Here is a 24,735-nt window from a genome sequence, read left to right as displayed (position 1 = left end):
ATAATCCATCATTTTACCAAAATGCATTTTAGTTTCCATCACTTTGTATTCATTTGATGAGATGTCTCATGGGCCACAGCTGTGAAGTGTAGACCAGAATGATGATCATATTGCTAGAAATAAAATGCCATGTCTGCCATTTTGTTGTAGACCTTCCACAAGCGAACAGGAGGACAGCAGCTACCCTACTCTGGACTCTACCGGGATGTTCCACTGGTGCAAAGCAGTTCCACTGAAACAAGCTACCTTGGTCAGTCCTGATGTTATTCACAAAACAAAAACTTTTTGATTGAAGACCTTTCCAGGTTATTATATAAACTATGTACTGACATGTAGGTAGACATACTATGTAATACATGTATTAAAACTGTATATTGCAGAATGAACACTGTAATATTTTATTACATATCTAGCACCCTGCAACTTTCAAAATCAGTGCAGTTCCCCTTTCATGCCTGGGGTGTCATTCTCTGCTGTGCTGCTGTTAGCACAGTTAGGTCTGTATCTCTGAATGAACACTATCACTATTGTGATACTTCATCCAGAAACTTTTTGTTTTAGGAAATAGTAGATACACCCTTACCTCATGGTCCAGGGTTGTTCACCTTTGAAAAGATTTATAACTCATAAATTTATTTAAAAAAGAACATTACTGACACTGATAATTCTGCTATATCAATATTTGTCCAGAACTGAAAGCAGAAATGACAAGAAAATGGTACTGTTTACTATAAATATGAAAAGGATCACAGAAAATGGGCAATGTGATAGTGCTGTTTGTATAACTGAACTCAGTTCTGCCATCAGGAATTTTGGTGCCCGGGACTCATTTCCAGTCCAGGCCATGCCCCCCCCTCACTTGATTTACCATAACCCGGCTCCTGCTCCCCCATCTCCTCTTCCGCTGAGCTGCAGCCCGGAGGTCCCAGAGTGCAGGCTTCTTCAACTCAGGATGCCGGTGGCCAATTAAAATGCAGCACCGGCTGGTGAGCCGCTCTGATTGGGTGCTGATAAGTGAGCTCTGATTGGCTCAAAAGCTGGTGCATCATTTTAATTGGACGGCGGTGTCCTGGGTTGAATAAGCCTGCACTCTGGGACCTGCTTTGTTCAGTGCACTGAGCGCAGCACAGCGAGCTTGTCTTGCCCTGATGCGTGCCATGGCGCGTGCATGTTGAATGTTGATTGAAGTGTTTTATATGAAAAGAAAAATATAAACCTAAAACAGTGATTAATTAAAAACCCAATTAAAAATACCAGTGTGTTTGTATGTATAAATTTTGAAAATTAAAACAAAACAAAAACATACATACACACACATTTAGCATACATTTGCAAACATTAGCATGTGTATACAGTTTGATCCGTACACAATACTTACAGCGTCGGACATAACGGCGGATCCACGCAAGCAAGTCCGGCTTCCTCCTCCTAAGGTCCGACCACCTCCTTTCGATTTTTGCTAAGCTACAGTCCATGACAGAAGCTATACAGAGGAAGGAAGTGGAGCGGAGAAGGAGTAGAGAGAGCCGCTGCCAAATGACCCAGTCAGCCCAAGGGTCAGCCTCACAGCCAGAGCCAGGCCCAAGTTATGTGGCTCAACCAGGGCCAAGCGACCAGGCAGAACAAGATGTGCCATTACTTGAAACATCTGAGACCCAGCAGGTTCTTGCTGAGGTGACTGGTCACTCCAGCAATCGGCGTGCATCATCTAGAAGGAAGCATGCTAGGCAGGATCCCAGCAAAAACGCAAGAACCCTGCATTTCACGAGCGTGAATTACAGATTTTGGTAGCACGAGAATGGATAGAGCTAACCACCAGGAAGCTAACCCCCTCTGCGAAGGATAAGATTCGGGAACAAATTACAGATGAAGTCAATAAGGTGGCACCACTGCCGAGGGATGTGAAGTCTGTGCGCAAAAGGCAAGTGTGTTGTTTTGCCTGATATGTAGTTAATTCTCTTAATCTATACAATTTTAACATACCATTTAGTATATAGGTGTGCTTGTTGATATACCATTACTTCATTGACACATGTGAGCATATTTATAGAGGGGAGTGGTGGCCCGGTGGTGTGATTATCACAACCGGCACAATAGTCAATAATTGTAGATATCATTGGTTTCCAAAGGTGGTTCTCAAGGCAGCCCAATGTTTCTGGTATTCAGTATATCCATGCTTGCGCAGAGGTGAATTCATTTTAAACTACTTTAATCAGATTTAACCATCTGTGCTGAGCCATGTATATAGGTGAAACCTGGACCGTTTGGGTGAGTGGAGGGCCGCGTTTGAGTTCCTGTGGTTTATGTAATGGTTCTACCATAATTGTGCTACACAAAAATATTCAAAAAATAAATGCGTGGCATGAATTCTCATTACCCTTCAATAGAGGGAAATATGTGATAGTGTGATGCTGTTTTATGGATACAAAAATGTGTGAGCTGTAAACTTATAAAGATTCATACCATACCAGCCACAATGATTAGTTTTCGTTAGTAATGTTGTGTGGTAGCAGAGACCATGAGATATGTAGTAATTATACATTATTGTCTTTGGCTTTTTTAGGTGGCAGGACTTCAAATCTGGCCTGAAGAGGAAGCTGAGTGACAGGAGGACCACCGGGAGTGGCCCTATGCCATCACACCTGGAGATTACCCCCCTGGAGCATTCTGCCTTAGATGTAATCGATGAGGTAGAGATCAGGGGAGTATCTAACATGGATAGTGAGCTCCCGGTGGAGGTTTTTACTGCAGAGTTATCAGGTAAATGTGGCAAATGCATTGTTGTTTTTAACATACATTGTTTATTGATGTGATGGTGACATTGGCCCTTATTCTGGTTGGTGCGGATATGTCCGCGTGCGTTCGTTCCGCCGATGTTTTGTGTTTTCGCATGTGCAGAGGCATATCTGCGCATGTGCGAAAGGGACATACGTCCAAATTCCACATGAATTGTTTACACTACGAACAGGGGGAGGAGAGGGGCCTGAAGGGCTGTTTGGCCTCATTAACATATGCATATGCCCCGCGTTTCATGGGCGTTCCCATGAAAACGCTGGGCGTACGTATGGTAATGCGGCCGTGACGCACGTGTAGGGGGCGGACATATGACATTGCCGGATGTCAGCTGCCCGCCCAGATCCCTGCTTTTGCACGGAGAAATGCACGAGTGGTCTGAGCTCGCGGGAGCTGCCTGACCACTCGGTCCTGAATTCGATGGTATGCGACCATCGAATGATGGGGGAGGTTCCCAGAGATGGAGGAGGTGTATACATGAGAAATCCACTCGTGCTCCGTGCGGTCAGTGGCTTACCGCATTCGGACGGAGTGAGCGATCCGTACGGAAGGCGGGGTTTAGGACGCACGGTCCTGGACGCATATTCGGCTCTGGCCGCACAGACCAGAATAAGGCCCATTGTTCTTTTTTTTTTTCATAGCTGAGGTGGAGCCTTCACTGTCACCAGCAGCTTCCCCTTTAGGCCCACCCCAACAGCAGGGTCACACACAGCCTGAGGAGAACATCCAAAGCCAGCTGCTGAATACCATCTTGCAGCAAGGGGTGGAGAGTGCCAAAGAGGGCCAAGTGCAATTGCTGGAGAAGGTGGTTGCTGCCATGAATAATATGTCGGAGCAGACCAGCCGCCAGAATGACATTCTGGCGGACCTTGCCAGCAGCACCAGGGTGCTTGTTGCGAGCCAGGCAGCCGATCTACCTGCTGCCCACCTTCATGCTGCCAGAAGGGAGCCACCCCCACCCCCTTCCTCAGCAGCTGAGCCTCCTCAGGCCACGGTCCGACGAGGACGAAGACCGGCTGCACCCAAGTCCCCAACATTCAAGGCAAAAAAAGGGCGGAAAAAATAATGTGGTGCCACCTTATTGACTTTTTGTGTGGTTTGCCCCCAAATCTTCACCTTTGCTCTGGAGGGCCACTTCCTGTGTGAGAACTCTATTGAATCCCGTGCAAAGGGTACCAAAACCCAGGATTCACACTCTTGAAATGTATGGTATTGTTTTTAAGGTGACCAACTCATCCCTTTAATCTGGGACACATATTAATTACACAGGTTCTGTGGCAGTTTAAAACCAGGTGAAAGCCAGCCACAGAACCTGTGTAATTAATGTGTGTCCCGGATTAAAGGGATGAGTTGGTCACCCTAATTGTTTTGATGTTGTGTATCCTGGCTAGCATAATTCCAGGCTGCTGCAGATCCGAAGCGGGTGTGGCCTTTGATTTCAGCATGCACCTGTTGGGTCTCACATGTTTAATTTCATGGCACATTTTGTTCTGTCTGGTTCTTATTTTTTTATTTTTTACATTATTATTATTACAAAGGAAACACACTTTTCATTTTGCTGTGATGCTTAACGGCAATAAAATCTTTAAAAAAAAACTACATGAACGTGTTTGATGTGAAATGTTTTGTGTGCAGTGTTGAACATCAATAAATTATTTGTGTGTATGTGTCACACACATATTTTGTATGGTCTTGAAGTGGATCATGGTTGCCTACCTGACCCTCCCCATGAGGGAGAAAATGCTCTGTTCCTGGCCTTCCCTGGTAATGTATGATTGCCATCAGGGCAGCCGAGAGGAATGCTGGGCCCCGGTAAAATTTGGGGGGCGTGGCCTAAGTGCGGGAGGTGTTGCCACCTCCTGCACTTAGGCCACGCCCCCAAAATGTTTAGAGGAGGGTGAAAGAAAACTCTAAAAACTCTAAACTCAGCAGCAGCACATACCTACAGTATGTGCTGTGCTGACAGTAGGCTCAGCATGAGCTCACACGCTGTCAGTGAGATGCTAATCAGCACAGCACATGCTGTAGATGTGTATGCTGCTGTTGCTACCTGGAAGGGACGGAGGGGGAAGGGAGGGGTCAGACCAGGGCCCCTGCAGGGCCCCTCCAGGAAGCCTGGACCATACTTGCCTACCCTCCCGCATTTAGCGGGAGTCTCCCGTTTTTCCAATCATTCTCCCGCCCCCCGCAAATCCCTGGGGTTCTCCCGCTTTTTTGTCCTCTTTCCAATAAAAACGTAATGCGCATGCGCGAACGCGTCATTGTGGGGGCGGGGCCTAAATGCGCGACGCCGTGACGTAATTAGGAAGGCCACCGCGGGGCTGTGTGGGTAGCGCTGGCCTGAGCGTGCAGGAGCGGCACTGGCAGCGGCAGTGGACTGAGGCATTGGCAGACAGTGAGTCGGGCAGCGGGAGCCGGGAGCACACAAGAGTGTCAGACTCGTCTCAGCTGTGTAAGGAGCAGCAGCCGCAGCAGCCAGTAAGTAAAAGTTAACTGACTGTTTCTGACTGTAAGCTGCATTCCTCTCCCCCACTCACTAAGCCTGCTTCTTATCGATCACCTCTCCCCCCACCACTGGTCCCCGACTGGCTTCCGTCCCAAGACATGCTCCACTACTCCTGTCGTCATGCCCCATTAATTTTCTAGCTGCCTGCCTTCCTACAAGGGGCACTTAAAAGATAGATATATATATATATATATATATATATATATATATATATATATATATATATATATAATGTATAAGTGTGTGTATATATATATATATGTATATATATGTATATATATATATGTATACGTGTGTGTATGTATATGTGTGTATATATATATATATATATATATATATATATATATGCGGTGTAAGTGTATGTAGGTTGCAGTGTGTGCCACTGACAAGCTTTCATACAGCTTGTCACCTGTTTGTCATGTTCCCATGACTACTGTTATGTGAAATAATAATGAACATGGGATAGCTTACTATAGTCATTCTGTCATTTCTGCTTTTTGGGCGGGCACGGTCTAAGCCACTATATCGCTAAACTTCTCAAATCAGTAGGGCAGCTGTTGGCAAGAACATGTGGTTGACTACCGGAGCCGTCTATTTTGGTATGTTTAATAAGCATCACGGTGTGTGGCATGTGTATAATGGGCATCACGGTGTGTGGCATATGTATAATGGGCATCACGGTGTGTGGCATATGTATAATGGGCATCACGGTGTGCGGCATATGTAAAATGGGCATCAGGGTGTGTGACATATGTATAATGGGCATCACGGTGTGTGGCATATGTATAATGGGCAGCAGGGTGTGTGACATATGTATAATGGGCTTCACGGTCTGTGGCATATGTATAATGGGCATCACGGTGTGTGGCATATTTTTAATGAGCATCACGGTGTGCGGCATATTTATAATGGGCATCACGGTGTGTGGCATATGTATAATGAGCATCACGGTGTGCGGCATATTTAGAATGGGCATCACGGTGTGCGGCATATATGCATAACGGCCATCACGGTGTGTGGCATATATATATAATGGGCATCATGGTGTGGCATATGTATAATGGGTATCACGGTGTGTGGCATATGTATAATGGGTATCACGGTGTGTGGCATATGTAAAATAGAGCATCACGGTGTGTGGCATATGTATAATGGGCATCAAGGTGTGTGGCATATGTATAATGGGCATCACGGTCTGTGGCATATATATATATATATATATATAATGGGCATCACGGTGTCCTGCATATGTATAATGGGCATCATGGTGTGCGGCATACGTGTAATGGGCATCACAGTGTTTGGCATATGAATAATGGCCATCACGGTGTGGGACATATGTGTTATGGGCATCACGGTGTGTGGCATATGTATAATGGAGCATCACGGTGTGTGGCATATTTATAATGGGCATCACAGTGTTTGGCATATGTATAATGGCCATCACGGTATGTGGCATATGTATAATGGGCATTGGTGTGTGACATATATATAATGGGCATCACGGTGTGTGTGACATATGTATAATGGGCATCAGGGTGTGTGACATATGTATAATGGGCATCACGGTGTGTGGCATATGTATAATGGCCATCACGGTGTGTGGCATATGTATAATGGGCATCAGGGTGTGTGACATATGTATAATGGGATTCACGGTCTGTGGCATATGTATAATGGGAATCTCTGTGTGTGGCATATGTATAATGGGAATCTCTGTGTGTGGCATATGTATAATGGGCATCACGGTGTGGGGCATATGTATAATGGCCATCACTGTGTGTGGCATATGTATAATGGCCATCACGGTGTGTGGTATATGTATATTGGGCATCACAGTATGCGGCATATGTATAATGAGCATCACGGTGTGCGGCATATTTATAATGGGCATCACGGTGTGTGGCGTATGTATAATGGGCATCACGGTGTGTGGCATATGTATAATGGGCATCACGGTGTGTGGCATATGTATAATGGCCATCACGGTGTGTGGCATATGTATAATGGCCATCACGGTGTGTGGCATATGTATAATGGGCATCAGGGTGTGTGGCATATGTATAATGGGCATCAGGGTGTGTGACATATGTATAATGGGATTCACGGTCTGTGGCATATGTATAATGAGCATCACGGTGTGCGGCATATTTATAATGGGCATCACGGTGTGCGGCATATGTATAATGAGCATCATGGTGTGCGGCATATTTATAATGGGCATTGGTGTGTGGCATATGTATAATGGCCATCACGGTGTGTGGCATATATGTATAATGGAGCATCACGGTGTGTGGCATATGTATAATGAGCATATGCCACATACCATGATGCCCAATATACAGTACATATGTGGCTGTCTGTGTCCCTGCTGTCACTCTCTCTGTGTTCCCACTGTCTCTCTGATGTCACTCTCCCTGTCCCTTTGTCCTTGAATTTTGTCTCATACTGTGTGGTACAATGTGTAAGGGCACTAGTACTAGATAGTATAAGGAGTCCGACTAGTGTGGTGTATAAGGAGTCCGACTAGTGTGGTGTATAAGTGGTATGTGGTGTGGTACACTTCACATAAAGACACGCCCCTTTTCCCGTGGCCACACCCCCTTTTGCAGAGCGCGCGCGCCTTCGGCGCGCGCAGAACTAAGTCCTCTGGTTTGTTCCATACTCCGACTTTATAATTTCCTCTCTCTCTCTCTCTCTATATATCTATATATCTATATATATATATATATATATATATATATATATATACTGTATGTATGTATGTATATATGTATATATATGTAGATTGCTATAGAAAGCGTCACTTCAGAGCTTGTGATCAAGGGGAAATTTATTGTGTCAATGCAGTTTCGGGCCTCAGCCCGTCATCAGGAGGCCCGAAACGGCGTTGACCCAATAAATGTTAACTTGATCACAAGCCCTGGAGTGACGCTTTCTACAGCAATCTACATTGGCGCACCTGAACACATGTACACTGAAGCAGGCACCCAGGCAAGCATATTGACCCCGACAGCAGAAACAGAGTGCCGGTCCACTGATCTCTATATATGTATGTATATAATGATGCGCGACGCTGCTCTCAGTGCATTTTGCGATCATCTAAAATCTCCCTCATTTTGCTTTTCAAAAGTAGGCAAGTATGGCCTGGACCCGGGTAATTAGTACCCGCTCCCCCCCCCCCCCCCCTCTTGGCTGCCCTGATTGCCATCATCTGTGGTGAAACACCTTTCTTATCAATTAACTAGCTCCCCACAGGTGGTGGCAATCATACATTACCAGGGAAGTCCAGGAACAGAGCATTTTCTCCCTCATGGAGAGGGTCAGGTAGGCAACCATGGGGTTAATGTGACATTTGTAAGAGAGGAATAAAGATGTGTCCTCACTTCCCAAACAGCAGTGATGGATGGTGATAGTGAGTGGTGGAGGTTAAGATGTGTGTTTCCACCAAGCATTTAAAAATGAATAGCGTCAAACAGTCACCTAATAAGTTTCAAAATCCCATGTTACAGAGTAGTGGGAAAAGTTTTATTGTTCCTCAGTGAGAAAAACAAAATAGCAATCTAGCAAATATGATACCTTTTAATGGCTAACAAAAATAAATGTTGTTAAAATGCAAGCTTTCGAGACTACTTAGGTCTCTTCCTCAGGCATGGTATCATGGTATCAGGCATGGTAGTGGGCAGATGTAGGAATCCTTAACCAGAGATAGGTGGTGTCAATCATGTCCTACCTGCCATCCTACATACAGAGTGTAAAAAAAAGACAGTTAGGAGCAGATTGGCTGCTTACACATCAGTGTCCAAGTTAACAATTTGTAAGGTTGTTTCCCAGAATGTGTGCATGAGCAGCACCTATTTATTAAACATTGCAAGGGAAAAAGGTCTAAAAAAAACCTTAGTGTTGTTGCTAGACCTCAAAGGAGTGGTATAATTAAATAATGTGAAGTGTATGTTTGTGTTGCATTATGAAAGTTGACACATGTCGACTCCTGTGAATTGTGTGTCATGTTGTCCTAACATGACAGGCACACTTGCATTACGGGTGTAGATGGTCAAAAGTAAATCCACATATCCCAACATGTATCTTTGGACTAATAAACAATACAAATAATCCTACCTTGTAATGGTGACAAGTGTAGAAAGTGAACCTTCCAATGTATTTCAGGGCTGTGAATGGCTTGCAGGTACTCAAATGAGCTATTTAACTAAATTGACTGCAGCATTGGTTAATATTGCGTTCAGGTGTAAGTAAATTAGGTGTGTTTCGCGTTAATTAGCCAACCGATTGCGGCCGGACCCAGGCGGATGGTCTAAGAGTGGTATGGAACACTCTTTGGCGTCCGATGGTTTTGGGGCAGAAGCGCCCTGACCACTCTCCGACCGAGGCGGAGAGTACACACCCCCATGTACGACTAGTTTTGCCCTCTTTTCTGGCCTCTCCAATAAAAACACCCACATTATGCCCACTTTGTCCATCTGTGAGCGGACAGGAGTTTTTGATCGGTGAGGTCCGTTCGCGAGCGGTGTGCTGTCGTCGCACATGCGCATTGCGAACGGTGCGCACAAGAAAATAACAGCGTTCTGTCCGAACGCGGACAGAACCGATCTAACCAGAATAACCCCCAAAGTCACAGATGAAGAACAATGGAACTTGGCATGAATGAAAGACACAGCCGCTGCATCGTAACACTTAAAGATTCAGACTCTATCGCACACAGATGTACAAGTGTCAAAAACCGATCAAAAACTCCTGTCCGCTCACAGATGTACAAGTGTAACATATCAAAAGAATCAGTGTGGTCTTGTGAAGCAGTTTGTCGCATATGGTCACAAATAAGATGCACATTTGAGCAGAGTCTTTTGGGACCTTGCACGCCCAGAAGGAACAATGCAATTGACAGGGCTGAGCTCAGCGCAGTATCTGTGACGGTACTGCATATGCGCAAAAATCTGTCTTCTATGGGCTTCACAGTAAGACAGGGAGTGGCTTAATACAACAAGTTAGCTCTCTCCCCATCACAGCCTGGACTGGCAGTTGGGAGCACCCCCCACCTCCGCAGCTCTGAAGACATGGCCAGCAGCCGGCCACGACCCCCACAGTTGGGAAAATGGCCGGGGGACCATGGATCCCAACATTTAGGCATTTACCTTCAGCACACGCATATGTACTGCTGCTGCCATTGCCAATGTTGGGAGGTATGGAATATACCACAACTCTCTCTCATCTGCAGTAGTGTACTGTACACAATGTATGCAGAGTAAGTCCAGATTTATCTGTATACGTTTTTCTCAAGACCCACATATTTTCTTAAGTTATCAAGCTTTCATCCTATTCATCTTTTCCACACCCCTCACCGTCTTTCCACTCTGTGTCACCCAGTTTGGCCCTCCCCTTTAGAATGTAAGCTCTCAAGAGCAGGACTCTCAATCCTCAGGTTCTTTTCCTGTCCTTTATTATACCAAGATCTCCTCCCCACTGCCTACAATGGCACATATTATCATTGGGTCTGCCACCCTGCTGATTATTTCAATATTCAAAACCTTGATACAGCCATGTCATATTTTCCTTGCAATTAGCTGGCGAAGTGGGTGCGTGGATGTTGTAGCATCCCGCCCCATTCACTCTTACGTTACAAACAGGTGTGCACTGACAATGTCTGGGTGGGCCCTGGAACTGCAGCAGCCTCTGCTCTAACTCTTGCTCCCTGAGTCCCATGTGTAGCTTTACCCCGCTTCAATTCCCTGTGAAGCCAGCAGCAGCACAATGCAGAGCGAGGAGAGCACCTCTCCTGCCCAGCACTTCCCTGCTCTGCAAACTAGGTGAGTGTCAGCAGGTGCACCCACAGTACAGATGCGCTGTGAGCAAGGCACCACTGGCACACATCTAGTTACGGCCCTGTTACCACCACACACCGCTGCATGATTCCAATTGCACATAGCTGCACAATTCCCACTTTACACGGCTGCAGGACTCCTGCCACACACAGCTGCACGATTCCCACTGCACACAGCTGCATGATTCCCACCGTACACAGCTGCACGATTCCCACTGCACACAGCTGCACGATTCCCACTGCACACAGCTGCACAATTCCCACCGCACACAGCTGCACGATTCCCACCGCACACAGCTGCACTATTCCCACCGCACACAGCTGCACTATTCCCACCGCACACAGATGCACGATTCCCACCGCATACAGATGCACGATTCCCACCGCACACAGCTGCACGATTCCCACCGCACACAGCTGCACGATTCCCACCGCACACAGCTGCACGATTCCCACCGTACACAACTGCACAATTCCCACCACACGCAGCTGCACCATTCCTGCCGCTGCACCATTCCCACTGCACGCAGCTACACGGTTCCCACCTCATACAGCTGCACCATTCCCACTGCACACAGCTGCATGATTCCCAACTTACACAGCTGCACGATTCTCACTGCACACCATACGAGCACAACATACGAGAGATTCCCATTCACTGCCTGGCTGCCTGCGCAATACTTAGGATGAAATATCTGCTGTTGGAATATAAACATTATGCTAAGCAAGTAGAACAAACAGCCTCAAAACCCAGTTAATTATCAATGAGGCTTAATTCTCATCACTCATATTAATTGTGGAATTATACCTTTTCTCCAAGAGACTCTGGCTAATAATCAATCCATTTGTCTCTTTTAAGATAAGCTTCATTTTAGTGAGCAGTCTGTCTCATTCAGGAGACGGATGGTTGGACTTCGGGCCAATGAGATTAAAGGCTTGATAGGGATTCATTAGTCAATGATAATGAAATGGGTTCAATCGAAGAAGATCTTTTAATATGTGTTATTTGTATTCATGGTTAAATGATGTTGTAAATAAGATACCTTTACTGCTTTGCTGATGAGCTAAAATTCAGGACGCTTAACTGTTTCACGCCAACCTCATTCTAATGTCTACTCTAGACGCTCTCTCATTTACCTTATACAGATGATTTGGTAATGTGACATTATTATATTGCAATAATATAAAGTACCACACCAAGGGGCATGTTTATCAATTACTCTATGTGGGTTATATACTAGGAACACCTGTTTTATGGCAACTGCAGCCATTTTAACCTGCAGGATAGATCAACAGGAGTGGGTTTCATAGGATCCCTCTCTAGCAATGACTAAATGCATGGTCATAGCATTATTGATCACAGTTGTCCGTACACACTGCAGACAAACCCCAGTCCCTGCAGGTGTTTTTGTTTTTTATAATACATTCATGCAATCCTTAGTTTCATATTACCACAAATAGCATTTTATTAATTGGGTCTACAACCCAATAATGAATAAATGCAGTATGCTGCTAACCTTTTTAAGTCACCTTTTGTAATACTAACTATATAAAATATAAATATTAAATATAACAGGTCTGCTGCTCAGTCATATGTAACCCTGTGTCTCCCCTGTCTTGTCCATCACCCTCCCAGGGTACATCTAGTGCAAATCAATATGTATCTGTATGTGTCCTATTTCTGCACTGTCCACTGCGTATCTGTTACCTACCTGGCTGTTGCAACGACCAGTGGTGCTGCTGATGGCTGCAGCTCAGCGAATTTATGTTCCCTGCGTCTATGATCTCCAGGGCACATCTATCGTATACAGTACCTGTATGTCTTATGTATATCATTATCTGTACTGTCACTCTTTAACTGTATCAACTGGCTGTTGCACAGCAATCCAAATCCAATTCCTAGTATGCTCTTCCACAACCTCTAACCCTCTTTCTTTCCCACCTGAACCCTCTGGCACTTTCTCTTAATTTGAGCCCACAAATGAAAAGGAAGTATCCGCACTCTTCTTATCCTCTTACTCTACTACCTCTCCTCTCGATCCTATACCTGCGCAAGTCATTAAAAATCTATCTCCTGTGATTATTCCAACCTTAACTAAAATCTGCAATCTCTCTCTTACTACTGGTACTTTTCCTTCTCTGCTCAAACATGCAGTGATAACTCCTATTCTAAAAAAACAGAATTCTGACCCTAACTCTCTCTCTAACTATCGTCCTATATCTCAGCTCCCATGCCTCTCCAAGCTACTGGAGAGACTTGTCTACTCTCGCCTCACAAACTTTCTTAACTCTAACACCCTATTAGACCCACTTCAGTCAGGCTTTCGCTCTCAACACTCCACTGAGACAGCACTGACTAAAGTGGTGAATGATCTGGTAACGGCTAAGTCTAAAGGCCATTACTCACTACTTATTCTTCTTGATCTTTCTGCTGCATTTGACACTGTCGATCACTCTCTTCTCTTACAAACACTACACTCCCTAGGTCTTAATGATACAGCCCTTTCCTGGTTCAAATCTTACCTATCTGATCGCTCTTTCAGTGTTCGCTTCTCTAACTCTACTTCCTCTTCATTACCTCTGTCAGTCGGAGTTCCGCAAGGTTCAGTCTTAGGTCCTCTGCTTTTCTCAATCTATACCTCCTCTCTTGGCAAACTAATCAGCTCTTTCGGATTTCAGTATCACTTGTATGCTGATGATACTCAAATCTATCTATCAACCCCAGAGTTGTCACCGGTGGTTTTGGGTCGAGTCTCTGATTGTCTCTCTGCCATCTCATCTTGGATGTCTTGTCGCCAACTCAAACTCAATATTTCCAAAACGGAATTACTTACAGTATATTCCCGCCAACTAAGAACAGTTACCATCCTGATATCTCCATCGCTGTTGACAACTCGATAATCCACCCTACCCCACAAGCTCGTTGCTTAGGGGTCATCCTTGACTCTAAACTGTCCTTTCTTCCCCACTTTCAATCTGTCTCTAAATCATGTTACATGCGTCTAAAAAACATATCCAAAATACGACCCTATCTCATGCAAGACACTACCAAATCTCTTATCCATGCACTCATTATATCCCGCATTGATTATTGCAATAGTCTCCTAACTGGTCTTCCCCCACTGCAATCAATTTTAAATGCTGCTGCTAGGCTGATCTTCCTTGCAAGACACTCATCGTCTGCTGATCCGCTCTGCCAGTCCCTCCATTGGTTGCCTGTATATTACTGTATTCAATATAAAACACTTCTACTTGCATATAAAGCTATTAACCATAATGCACCAGCATATATCTCTGCACTTATCACAAAATATCTCCCATCTCGACCACTACGTTCTACACAAGATCTGTGTCTCTCTTCTGCACGGATCACTAGCTCCCATTCACTATTACAGGACTTTCATCGGGCTGCTCCCATCCTATGGAATGCCCTTCCACGCACATTAAGACTCTCCACCAGTCTCCAAACTTTCAAGCGTTCCCTGAAAACTCACCTCTTCAGGCAAGCCTATCATATTTAAGTTCTACATGCATAACCCTCCGAGGCACTTATGTATTATATAGCTTCCCTTCTGGACTTGTAACTGCTATGCTATTACTGGTACCTGTCCTTGTGTTTCCCCCTATATCCCTATAGATTGTAAGCTTGCAGCAGGGCCCTCCTACCTCAAGTCTGTCTGTTGTTGCCCAGTTTGTCTTATCACTGTCTACTATTGTAAAGTGCAACGGAATCTGCTGCGCTATATAAGAAACTGTAAATAAATAATAATAAATAAAATATTATACTGTATGTAAGTATATCTGGCCAATAAAGCTGATTCTGATAACATTGGGCAAAGTGAACTAATGTACTTTCTCTAAACCAGGGATAGGGGAACCTTTTTGGCTCCCAGCTGTTGTTGAACTACACATCCCAGCATGCCCTGCTACTGGTTTGCTATTTGGCCATTCTAAAACTGTTGCAGGGCATGCTGGGATGTGTAGTTTAACAACAGGAGGGCCAAAGGTTCCCCATCTCTGCTCTAAACAATCAAATTTATGTAACTTATTCTTATTAAATTGCTTTAGACTGTTGACATAAACATTATTAAACATGGCTGGAACACCTTGTTGTAACTTTGGTTTTATACACAGGAAATAAAAAAAAATAATACCATCCACCAACTTTCCCTATTGTTTATGGGTACTAAATTCCTCATTAGAGGAACGGTGTAATCCATGGCAAGACATGCTTGGGTCCTGACAAAGAAGGCATCGGGCAGTGGCACTTAGCAAATCTTGCCCATCGTCTGATTTCTTTGTGTCTGGTTGTGCTAGAAGTTGAAATCAACAAAGCCCCGTTAGAACACGTTCTATGAACATATGGTGAGTAACATAAGAGTTCTCACTAAGGAATGTTGTTAGAGAGGTACACTTAATGGATCAGAGGAGGGAGGTGTTTATGCCCCATAAAATCTAACAGTAAAACAGTACGAGCAGCATAGAAGAACCTATGAAACAAGACCTTCAGGGCAACTAAATCAATTAGACATAATGTACAGAGAACATGCACTGTGAAATGCACCAACAGAGCTGTTATTGTCTGTCTGCAGCACATTATTACAAGCAGTAAACAATATATCCCTGATTTATTTACCCCCAGACAGTGCTACAATTGTTGAATTTGTAGCCAAAGGGTGAAAGGTTACATGACTCACCAGTCCCTTTGTTCCTCATTAGACCCTTTGGCTCTCTTGGACAACCCTCGACAGCCTTTAAAGATAATGGGGGAGTTGTACTAAGCCTTGGAGTGTGATAACGTGGAGAGCGAGAAGCTACCAACCAATTAGATCCTGTCATTTTTTCAAGCACAGCCTGTAATACGGTATAAAGGAAATGAGAACTGTAAACTTTTACTAAAACAATGGGGAAGATGTATCAAGAAGAAGAAAGAGTGAAGAAGACCAGTGGAGAAGTTTCCCTTGGGAACCCATCAGTCTTTACTTATCACTGATGTAATGTTTGAATGCTACTTCAAAGCTGATGGATTGCTATGGGCAAGTTCTCCAGTGGTCCACTTCTTCACTTTTTTCACTGCTTTGATACATCCTGCCATACAAAGATTATCTTGAAATTTACATTTCTAAATGGAAGGTTATTACTGAGCTACAATACTACATTGGTTGGGGTACAGGTTGACTCTCCAATATTCCAAATGCTTGGGACCAAAAGCATTTCAGATATTGGATTTTTTCAGGTTTTGGAATATCTAGATTCCAGATGCCGAGTCCAGCTGTGGGGGTCTGTCGAGTGCTGGGCCAGCAGATGCAGTGGGGAGTGGGAGTGGTTTGACTGGTGTGAATTGATTATTGTCCTGGATAATGGCTTGACACGTAAGCATCAGGTACCAGTCACAATTAAATTCTCATTCTATCATCTAAGGCAGTGATGTCAATCTCATGGCCTGCCACAGTTTTAACAATCCATTATATAAAATCTGTGGGTTGTATGCAGGGATGTGTAGTTCCACAACAGCTGGAGGGCCATGAGTTTGACACCACTGATCTAAGGAATATAGCCAGAATCAAGCACTTAATTCCCTTTGAAGATCTGCCTACAGTCATACATGCATTTGTATCATCGCGCCTTGACTACTGCAATGCACTCTCCCTTGGACTCCCAGCAAAAGAATTGCACCGCTTGCAGATGGTACAAACTACAGCTGCCAGGCTATTAACCAATCAGCCCCGTCCCAGCCACATAAAACCCATTCTGTACTCCCTTCACCAGCTGCCTATAAGATGGCAAATAATTTTAAAGATTGACTTACTGACTTTCAAAGCTCTGCATGACCAGGGCCCAAGGTACGTGAAGTAGATTCTGATCCCACTCGATTACTGTGATCGGTTGATGAAGGACTACTAACAGTACCCAGAATTTCCCTGAATTAATCCGGGGGTCGAGCTTTCAGTGATGTGGCTTCAACTCTGTGGAACTCACTTCCCCGCTCAGTTCGAGAAGCTTCCACTCTGGACACATTCAAAACTAGACACAAGACTTTCCTGTTCACCCAAGCATTTCACTAATGTCCCTTGTTCATTGTTTTAGTATTTTGTGCTGTTAAAGGCTAATGCAAGCACTTTGAGTCATATTAGGTGAAAAGTGCTGTATAAAAAAACATTATTATTATTATTATTATTATTATTATTATTATTATTACTAGATAATATCATGTCACGGCTGCCCAATTACTACTCTACTCAGAGTATTATGGTTTTTAGGATAACTGATAAGAAGATTTAACCTTTATTATACTGTACATACTGGTTGGCAGAACATATTGGATTTGCATCTCCTAAATAGGTCACACAATTTTCTATTAAGAATGATGACTTTCCAGACTGTTCCGTCATGTTCCCATGTGTATGTGAGCAGTTCTCAGATTATCATCTGATGGATTGGGGCTGGTGTTTCAGTTGCAGAGACAGCATTTAGAGGCATCAATTAGGATCACTCGAACGCTGCACTTTTCAGATAGAAAAGTGTATTTATAAGAACTTAATTGCCACATTGAAGTGAAAGGGACACATGGCTCCTATCAGTTAAATAATCAATTAAGCTCTTAAAATGAAACTAGGAACATGTTTAAAGTGGAAAATCTTTCTTATGGAGGCAGGCGTATTACCCCTAAACGTCAAGCTCTCTTCAAGGGTACCATTGAGCTGATATGCAGCGCCTAAACATGATGCCTGTAAGCGCTGCCGTATGTCGCCAACATAAAGGGTCAGATTGCTCTAGGTGATTGGATGCACTCTCGGACTAAGACCACGAGGGTTAGTGATTGCAGCATATTTGGTGCAACACTTACAGTATGTGGCTTTTAGCTGTAGTTCTTTTTGCTATGGTAAATGCCTTGAAGCGCATTCTTAAATTCCAGTAACTTAAAAAATATATTGTTTGTGGATGCTGCGTAAAAAAGTCTGTTACTTTATCTCCAGGGTATAGCGAAATTCTAAACCTTTTCAGAATTACTACCAAAGACGTACAGTATATATTATACAGTAGCAGAACATCATAGTGGATGCAGAAGCTGATTGATCTGTATCCTTAGGCTTTTTTTTTTTTTAAACACATTCATCAATGGTTTATGTTGCATGCATTAGGATGCGTAAAGGCAATCAATGTTCATAATAAAGTAGTGTTTTATATACAACCTTTAAGACCTCTCAACAAGCCCTGTCAATACAGCAAGCAATGTGCTATGTCATTACGTGTGAAGTACTTGAATGTGTTGCATTGTTGTTGGCACTTCCAGATTCTTGTATCCGTACATTGTCAGAGCTGACAGCCTTTGAAGTTTTCCTCTATCCAACAGACTTTTCAAACTGCGGCACAGATGGAATTCCAAAATCACATTGTGGTCAGCATCTTTGGGTACATTGGCCTGCGGGACTTTGTCATGCCTCTGCGCACCAGTAACTTCAGCTACCAGGAACTGAAGCCAGTCGTCTTTCTTGGGCCTCTCAAGTACCTTCGGAGAGAATGGAAAAGCATTCAAAATTTCCCCAAGTTGTTTGTGTTTCCAGTAAGTAACAGTTGATTCCCTAAGTATAAAGTTTGTCCTTTTAGCTTGTTACAGGCATGTTCATACTGTGACATGACCAATTTTTTTGAAAGAAATCACTCAGAAGGCCCCCCTGAGTGATATTGTTTCAAAAACTGGGTAGTGTGTATGCTCAATATCATTAATGATGCGTTCTCCGCGCTTAATTACCAATCCCCCACCTAACACCCCCTCCCCCGTTAGCTGAGTATGCAAAACAATTCTGGCTATGTAGCCAATGACCAGCATATTCAGAAGGGTCCCGGTGATATCACCGAACGATATCGTTAATGACATTGTTCAGTGTGTATGCAAAATATCTTCCACCTATAAGACTGCCGATATCATTACCAATATTGGCAGTCCCATGGGTCATCTAGTGCAGGCCTGGTCAATCTGTGGCTTTCCAGTTGTTGTGAAATTACAAGTCCCCGCGTGTATTGCCACAGTTTTGCTATTTCGGAATGCTAGGCTATGGCAAAGCATGCTGGGATGTGTAGTTTCCCAACATCTAGAGAGCCACAGGTTGGACAGGCCTGGTCTAGTTTGCATGGGGCTTAAAACTCCATTGGCTTATTCTTGTAATCTGGTGAAGAGTAAAAATTATGTATTGCAAAGTAATGAACTCCTAAATAATTTCTTATATTTTACACACAGGGTAGAAAAACCAGAACGGGTTTGTTTAATTCGGTCAACAGTGCTTAGGTTGACCCCAAAAGGTCGACATGCACCAGGAAAAGGTCAACATGAGTGTTTTCGGTTTTTAGGGTGTTATTTTTTAACTTTTAGCACATCGACCCCCAATAGTGTACCTTGTCCCCTTGCATGGCTTACCTCGCTTACCAGATTACCATTCCCAATCGTAGTCCACGTAGGTAATCTGATAGGTGCAAATAATGAAACATTATGAATTACTCATCGACCATACGCTGTGTCATGAAAACCTTTCAACCAGGTTGATCTATAGTGTAGACCTAAAGTCCAGATACCAACCAGAACAGAACATAACAAATATGAAACAATGTAATGCATTCACTAATAGATATTGCTTTTGTCCAGGGGTCTGGCCTGTCCTGTGCTAATCTGAGAGCTGTCAATATATACCAGTGTTCCATGTGTGCGGTCATGTCATCTAACTGGACTCATCGCACAAAGTATTTGGAGGACACCGAATGCACACAGGCCACCCGGAATATCCGGTCTATGCAGTTTAAGCCAAGAACAGGTAATGCAGGTAAGTAAGCTTCCGAACTCCTCACTGGTACCTCAGTCATCCACTGTATGAAGATGCCATATGCAATAAATGGTAACACCATAAGCTCAAATGTTATACCATACCCCTCCCCCCCCACCACCACCACCACCACCACCATCATCACATCATCAGGCCATCGTCACAAACTGTTCATGATGAATCTATTCATTCTGTGAAATTGATGCCAGGTGTTCATAAGGAATTATAAAAACATTATTAAAAGCCCTGGATAGTGCCTCACATCCAAAAACACCAAACACTGCTCCCACCTAAATCCCCAATCCACAGAAGCAAAATGTCCCTTAAAGGCAAAGGTTGAAGACTCTGCTGCAGGGCTTAGGGAAATCCCTTTACCCTGGGTTCCGATGATGTACAGTATATCACCTAGAGAGGCCAGAAGCTTCTATCCTGTCTCATATTTATATATTCTCCTTCCTTTCATGCTCTGTATGCAAAGTTGTAGGTACCGTACATTATCATATACAAGCGATGGCATGTATCCAATATTTAATAAGATGGGAGTTTTATTTCAGGTGCTAAATGAATAAGAATTATATTCTGATTGGTTGCCCATAGCAACATCTCAGGCCAAATGTAATAGGCTGTGAGAATCCGTATTTACAATGAATAACCAGGTGGATTTTGCCATGTACATGATTGCCACTAAATAAAATTTGAAACTCTCCCAGAATGTCAACAGTTCACACTGTAAACTTGCACATAAAGTCAATGTTAGCAATGTCCATAGGCATAATATCGGCAGTTCATGCTAATGTTAGGTTTAGGGTTCAAATTAAACTGGGGTAAGGGTTAGGCTAAAAATGCTGATTCTCCATGCAAATTGTTTACACTCACAATAACAAAATGGAGAAAGTAATGACAAAACAATGGACTGTCTGTATTAAATGGATGCTATGCTGAATATATATCCAGTTAGCACTAAGGCCATGATTCTGGTTGGCTCTCACAGCAGTTAGTTTGCTGTTTTGCGAACCATGTAACACTGCCCGCCACCTGTACGAACGCCCGCCCCCACTAGTCAGCAAATATTCCCCACAGCACTGAAAATGGATGCTTTGCATAAATATCCATTGGAGCCTTACATGGGGGGCTTCCAAATCACTCAATGGTCGCTGACCATCAAATGGTTTCTGTAGCACTCGCTAATCTAGGTCACTATCTGGAAGGCAGATGGCCGCCCCCATTCAGAAGTGGATCCCCAACATTTTCCTGGGCGCATCCAGCATTTTCGTGCTAATGCTCCCTGGCCGCCTCCTGCACTACTGTGGAAGTTATGTGTAAGGGTCACTACTGCTGTGGGCATTAGCATTAATAATGTGGGCATTATGTGTAAGGGGTACTATTACTGTGAGTTTAATGTATAAGGAACATTACTGTGGAGGATGTTATCAGCGAGATGTACTAAGCCTTGAAACGTGACAAAATGCAGAGTGATAAACCACCAACCAAATAGCTCCTACCTGTCATTTATCAAACACAGTCTGTGACATGGCAGTTAGCAGCTGATTGGCTGGTGGTTTATCACTCTTTATTTTATCACTTTTCAAGCTTAGTACATCTGGCCCTATATGTATAAGTTCATTCTAGCACCCAGACAAGGAAGAGGAACTGTAGGGTTGTTGGAAGTTGCAGGGAGCTCGAATGACCACTATGTATAATGCCACTACTGTAAGCATTATGTCTAAGGACACTACTGAGCAGCATGACATGTATGTGGGCTACTATTGTGTAGCATAGCGTAACATGACTAGGTGGCACTGGGTGCCGGACGGCTCCCCGACAGTCGGGATTCCGACAATAATTACTCCGACGTCGGAATCCCGACTGCTCCCTCGTGGGGGTCTGGGACCCCCACGAGGGAGCAGTCGGGATTCCGACGTCTGAGTAACGACTCTCGGAATCCCGTCTGTCGGTGAATTGTACCACACCCTTGGCACTATTGTGTAATGTAAGAAGGTACACTACTATGTGGTGTAATATGAATTAGATTGTGCTATGATATGGCTTAATTTGAATTGGGTAATTTGAGTTGGGTGTAGTCATACCCCTTCCTTGTGAGACCACACCCCTTTTTGTGGAACATGCTGTCCCTATAGTAAGGGTGACAGGGGGAAAATGTATTGTTTGCAGGGGCGCCGAACACCATAGCACAGTCCTTGGTATGTCTATTATTATTGTGTTCAGCATACCTCCCAACTGTCCCGATAACAGCAGGACTGTCACGCTATTCGGAGACTGTACCCCAGTTCCTCCTATTGGTGGCAATGTCCCACAGGCAGGGGGGGGGGCATTTGGGGGGAGCAGAATATCACCATTGCTCTACTCTGCAGGTCAGTCGGTGATGGATGAAGAGAAGCCATGCACAAGCGCACAGTATCTCTTCAGTGCAGACAAGGAGGGTAGGATTTCAGATAGGGGGGTGGAGGGTGCCCAGATATTAGGGAAGCGATGGGCACGTCCCTAAAAATGATAAAAGCGGGGGTTGCAACACTAGGCAATGCCCTTATACCTGAGGCCACGCCCACCCTCCCCTTCGCTCCATCCGCTTTGGCGCGGCAGGTCCTGATTTAAAGATTATGAAAGTTGGGAGGTTTGCCTTCGGTGATCTCTCCCTGCCGTGACTGTTATCTACTCGTTCTCTAGTGGGGAACACAGATCAGACCAATATACTGTTGCAGGAGCACATGGTATGCACTCATGTCTGAGCCCTTATTGAGAAGCCATTTTGTTTGGCAACAATAAAAAGCAGTATGGAGCTTTGCAGAAATGTGAGCCTATTTCTTATTTATCCAATGCAAGCATTTATCAAATAGAAGCATTGCTTTTACTATTCTTCATTCTGGTTTTATAACACTTATTATGCTTCTGCGTATCAGTTACATACCTGTACATAGCTGCCATTCCAGCCCTCTCGATACAGCCTCTCTAATGAAGCCCACATCCATATATCTTCTAAAGTGTGACAAGTTGTTACTGGATAATTTCATTGTACATGCGTCATAATTACACATCTTTTAAATGAGATTCTACTGTACTGAACAGAGGTGTATACATTCACTAAGCCCCAAGGGCGAGTTAAATTACCCCAATTAATACATAGGACTCCTGGAAAAAAGAAGGCAGATTAAAGCCCAATCTATTACATTATAAAGAAACTAGCATTTAAATTCCATTTCCACGTACAAATAAAGTAGCGCTGGAGTAATGGATTATGCGAGAATGGTCATTATTTTGGCAATACAGAATGGAGGTTAATAATAATCATGGTTTGCACTGGTGGGGAGTAGAATTAATGAACCATTGCTAGTTTCTCTCTAGCAGAGTCAATACGATCCTACATGTGTATTTGTGCAGAGATGAGCTGCTGGTGACCTACAACTAGGTTCCAGCAAATGCCTTTACTTATGATAATACAGGCTAATGGCTCTCTGTCTCCCCTGGAGCTGGCTGTAAATCTCACAGCAATTCTAATTGAATAGTTGAGAATTTATGAGCTAATAAGTTGCAGATACTTTGTACTTATCATAAGATTTAATACGCGTCAGTGTCAGATGGGTAATTTCTCAGACTTGTCTGAGGTATAAATCAATGGTTTGCATGTCTGGATTTACAATTTGGGGTCAGCACTATGTGATGTGCCACATAATGCCAAGCTTTAGCCTGTCTGGATTTCCTAAAACGCCAGGCTTTTATTAACCTATAAAATCACTTGAAAGGGAATCGTACATTCACGACAAATTATATGTACAGACATTGCTCAAAATACTGTAAATGTATTTATTACAGTATGTTTCTTATATAGCACAGCATATTCCGTTGCACTTATCTGTAGCTGTATTGTAAGCAGTGGCGGATCCAGAGTTGGAGCTGCATCACGGTCCAAAATTCCAGTAGGGGAGCTGCAGCCACTGCTCTGTGAATCCGTTTGGAATGGCAGTTGGAGGCAGTTGCTGCGGCTCCACTATTTGAATTTTGAACTGTGCTGCAGTCCCCCTCTGAAGCTGCCAATGATTGGAAGATACTGGTGTATTGGTGCTGCTCCAGTAGAGGGCAGCACAAAGAAATTCTCCTTTCCCTCTAGAACAGGGTTCGCCAACCCGTCGCTCGCGAGCGACGGGTAGCTCGCCGGGTGTTTTCCAGTAGCTCGGCGTGTTTCAGTGATCTCCTGCCGCGTAGAGGTTCCTTGCTTGGCGGCAGGAGGTCAGAAAGTGATTTAATGCCGTGTAGCGGTTCCATCCTCGCTTGGCGGCAGGAGGTCTCAGAGTGACTTCATGCCGCGTGACCTCCTGATGTTCCCAACATATGGAATTTGCGCACTTTCTTATCAACGCCACAGCCTCTGCTCAAGTCCTGCGCCACAGCCTCTGCTCAAGTCCTGCACCACAGCCTCTGCTCAACTCCTGCGTTAGGTTAAAAAAAAAATTAAAACTGTGTGTGCTTTGCATATGTACATACATTAGGTGACTCCAGCCTGCATTCCGTTTTCACTGCTTGAGGTATAATGGGCATCATGTGTGTGGCATATGTTTAATGAGTCATTAACATATGCCACACAAATGATGCCCATTAAACATATGCCCCACACCTTGAAGCTCATTAATTAATAATCATCAAGGTGTGCGGGGCATATGCCACACACATGATGCCCATTATAGAAATGCCCCACACCTTGATGCTCATTAATAATGAGCTTCACGCTGTGGGGCATTTGTATAATGGGCATCACGGTGTGTGGCATATGT

General features: G+C 44.0%; 1 protein-coding gene across 3 annotated transcripts in view; it reads left to right on the top strand.

The window, feature by feature from the left end:
- KCNU1 (potassium calcium-activated channel subfamily U member 1) overlaps nucleotides 1-24,735 on the top strand; it is a 212,969-nt gene that overhangs the window by 137,781 nt on the left and 50,453 nt on the right. For all 3 annotated transcript variants that reach the window (XM_083184484.1, XM_083184483.1, XM_083184485.1), the window contains 3 exons: nucleotides 151-250; nucleotides 18,490-18,699; nucleotides 19,777-19,951. In XM_083184484.1, the coding sequence (XP_083040610.1) occupies nucleotides 151-250; nucleotides 18,490-18,699; nucleotides 19,777-19,951 (485 nt within the window). The remainder of the gene's footprint in view (nucleotides 1-150; nucleotides 251-18,489; nucleotides 18,700-19,776; nucleotides 19,952-24,735) is intronic.

This window comes from Crinia signifera, chromosome 4, assembly GCF_055691185.1.
Source record: "Crinia signifera chromosome 4, ASM5569118v1, whole genome shotgun sequence".
Lineage (NCBI taxonomy): Eukaryota > Metazoa > Chordata > Amphibia > Anura > Myobatrachidae > Crinia > Crinia signifera.
This window is presented reverse-complemented; position numbering and strand designations above follow the sequence as displayed.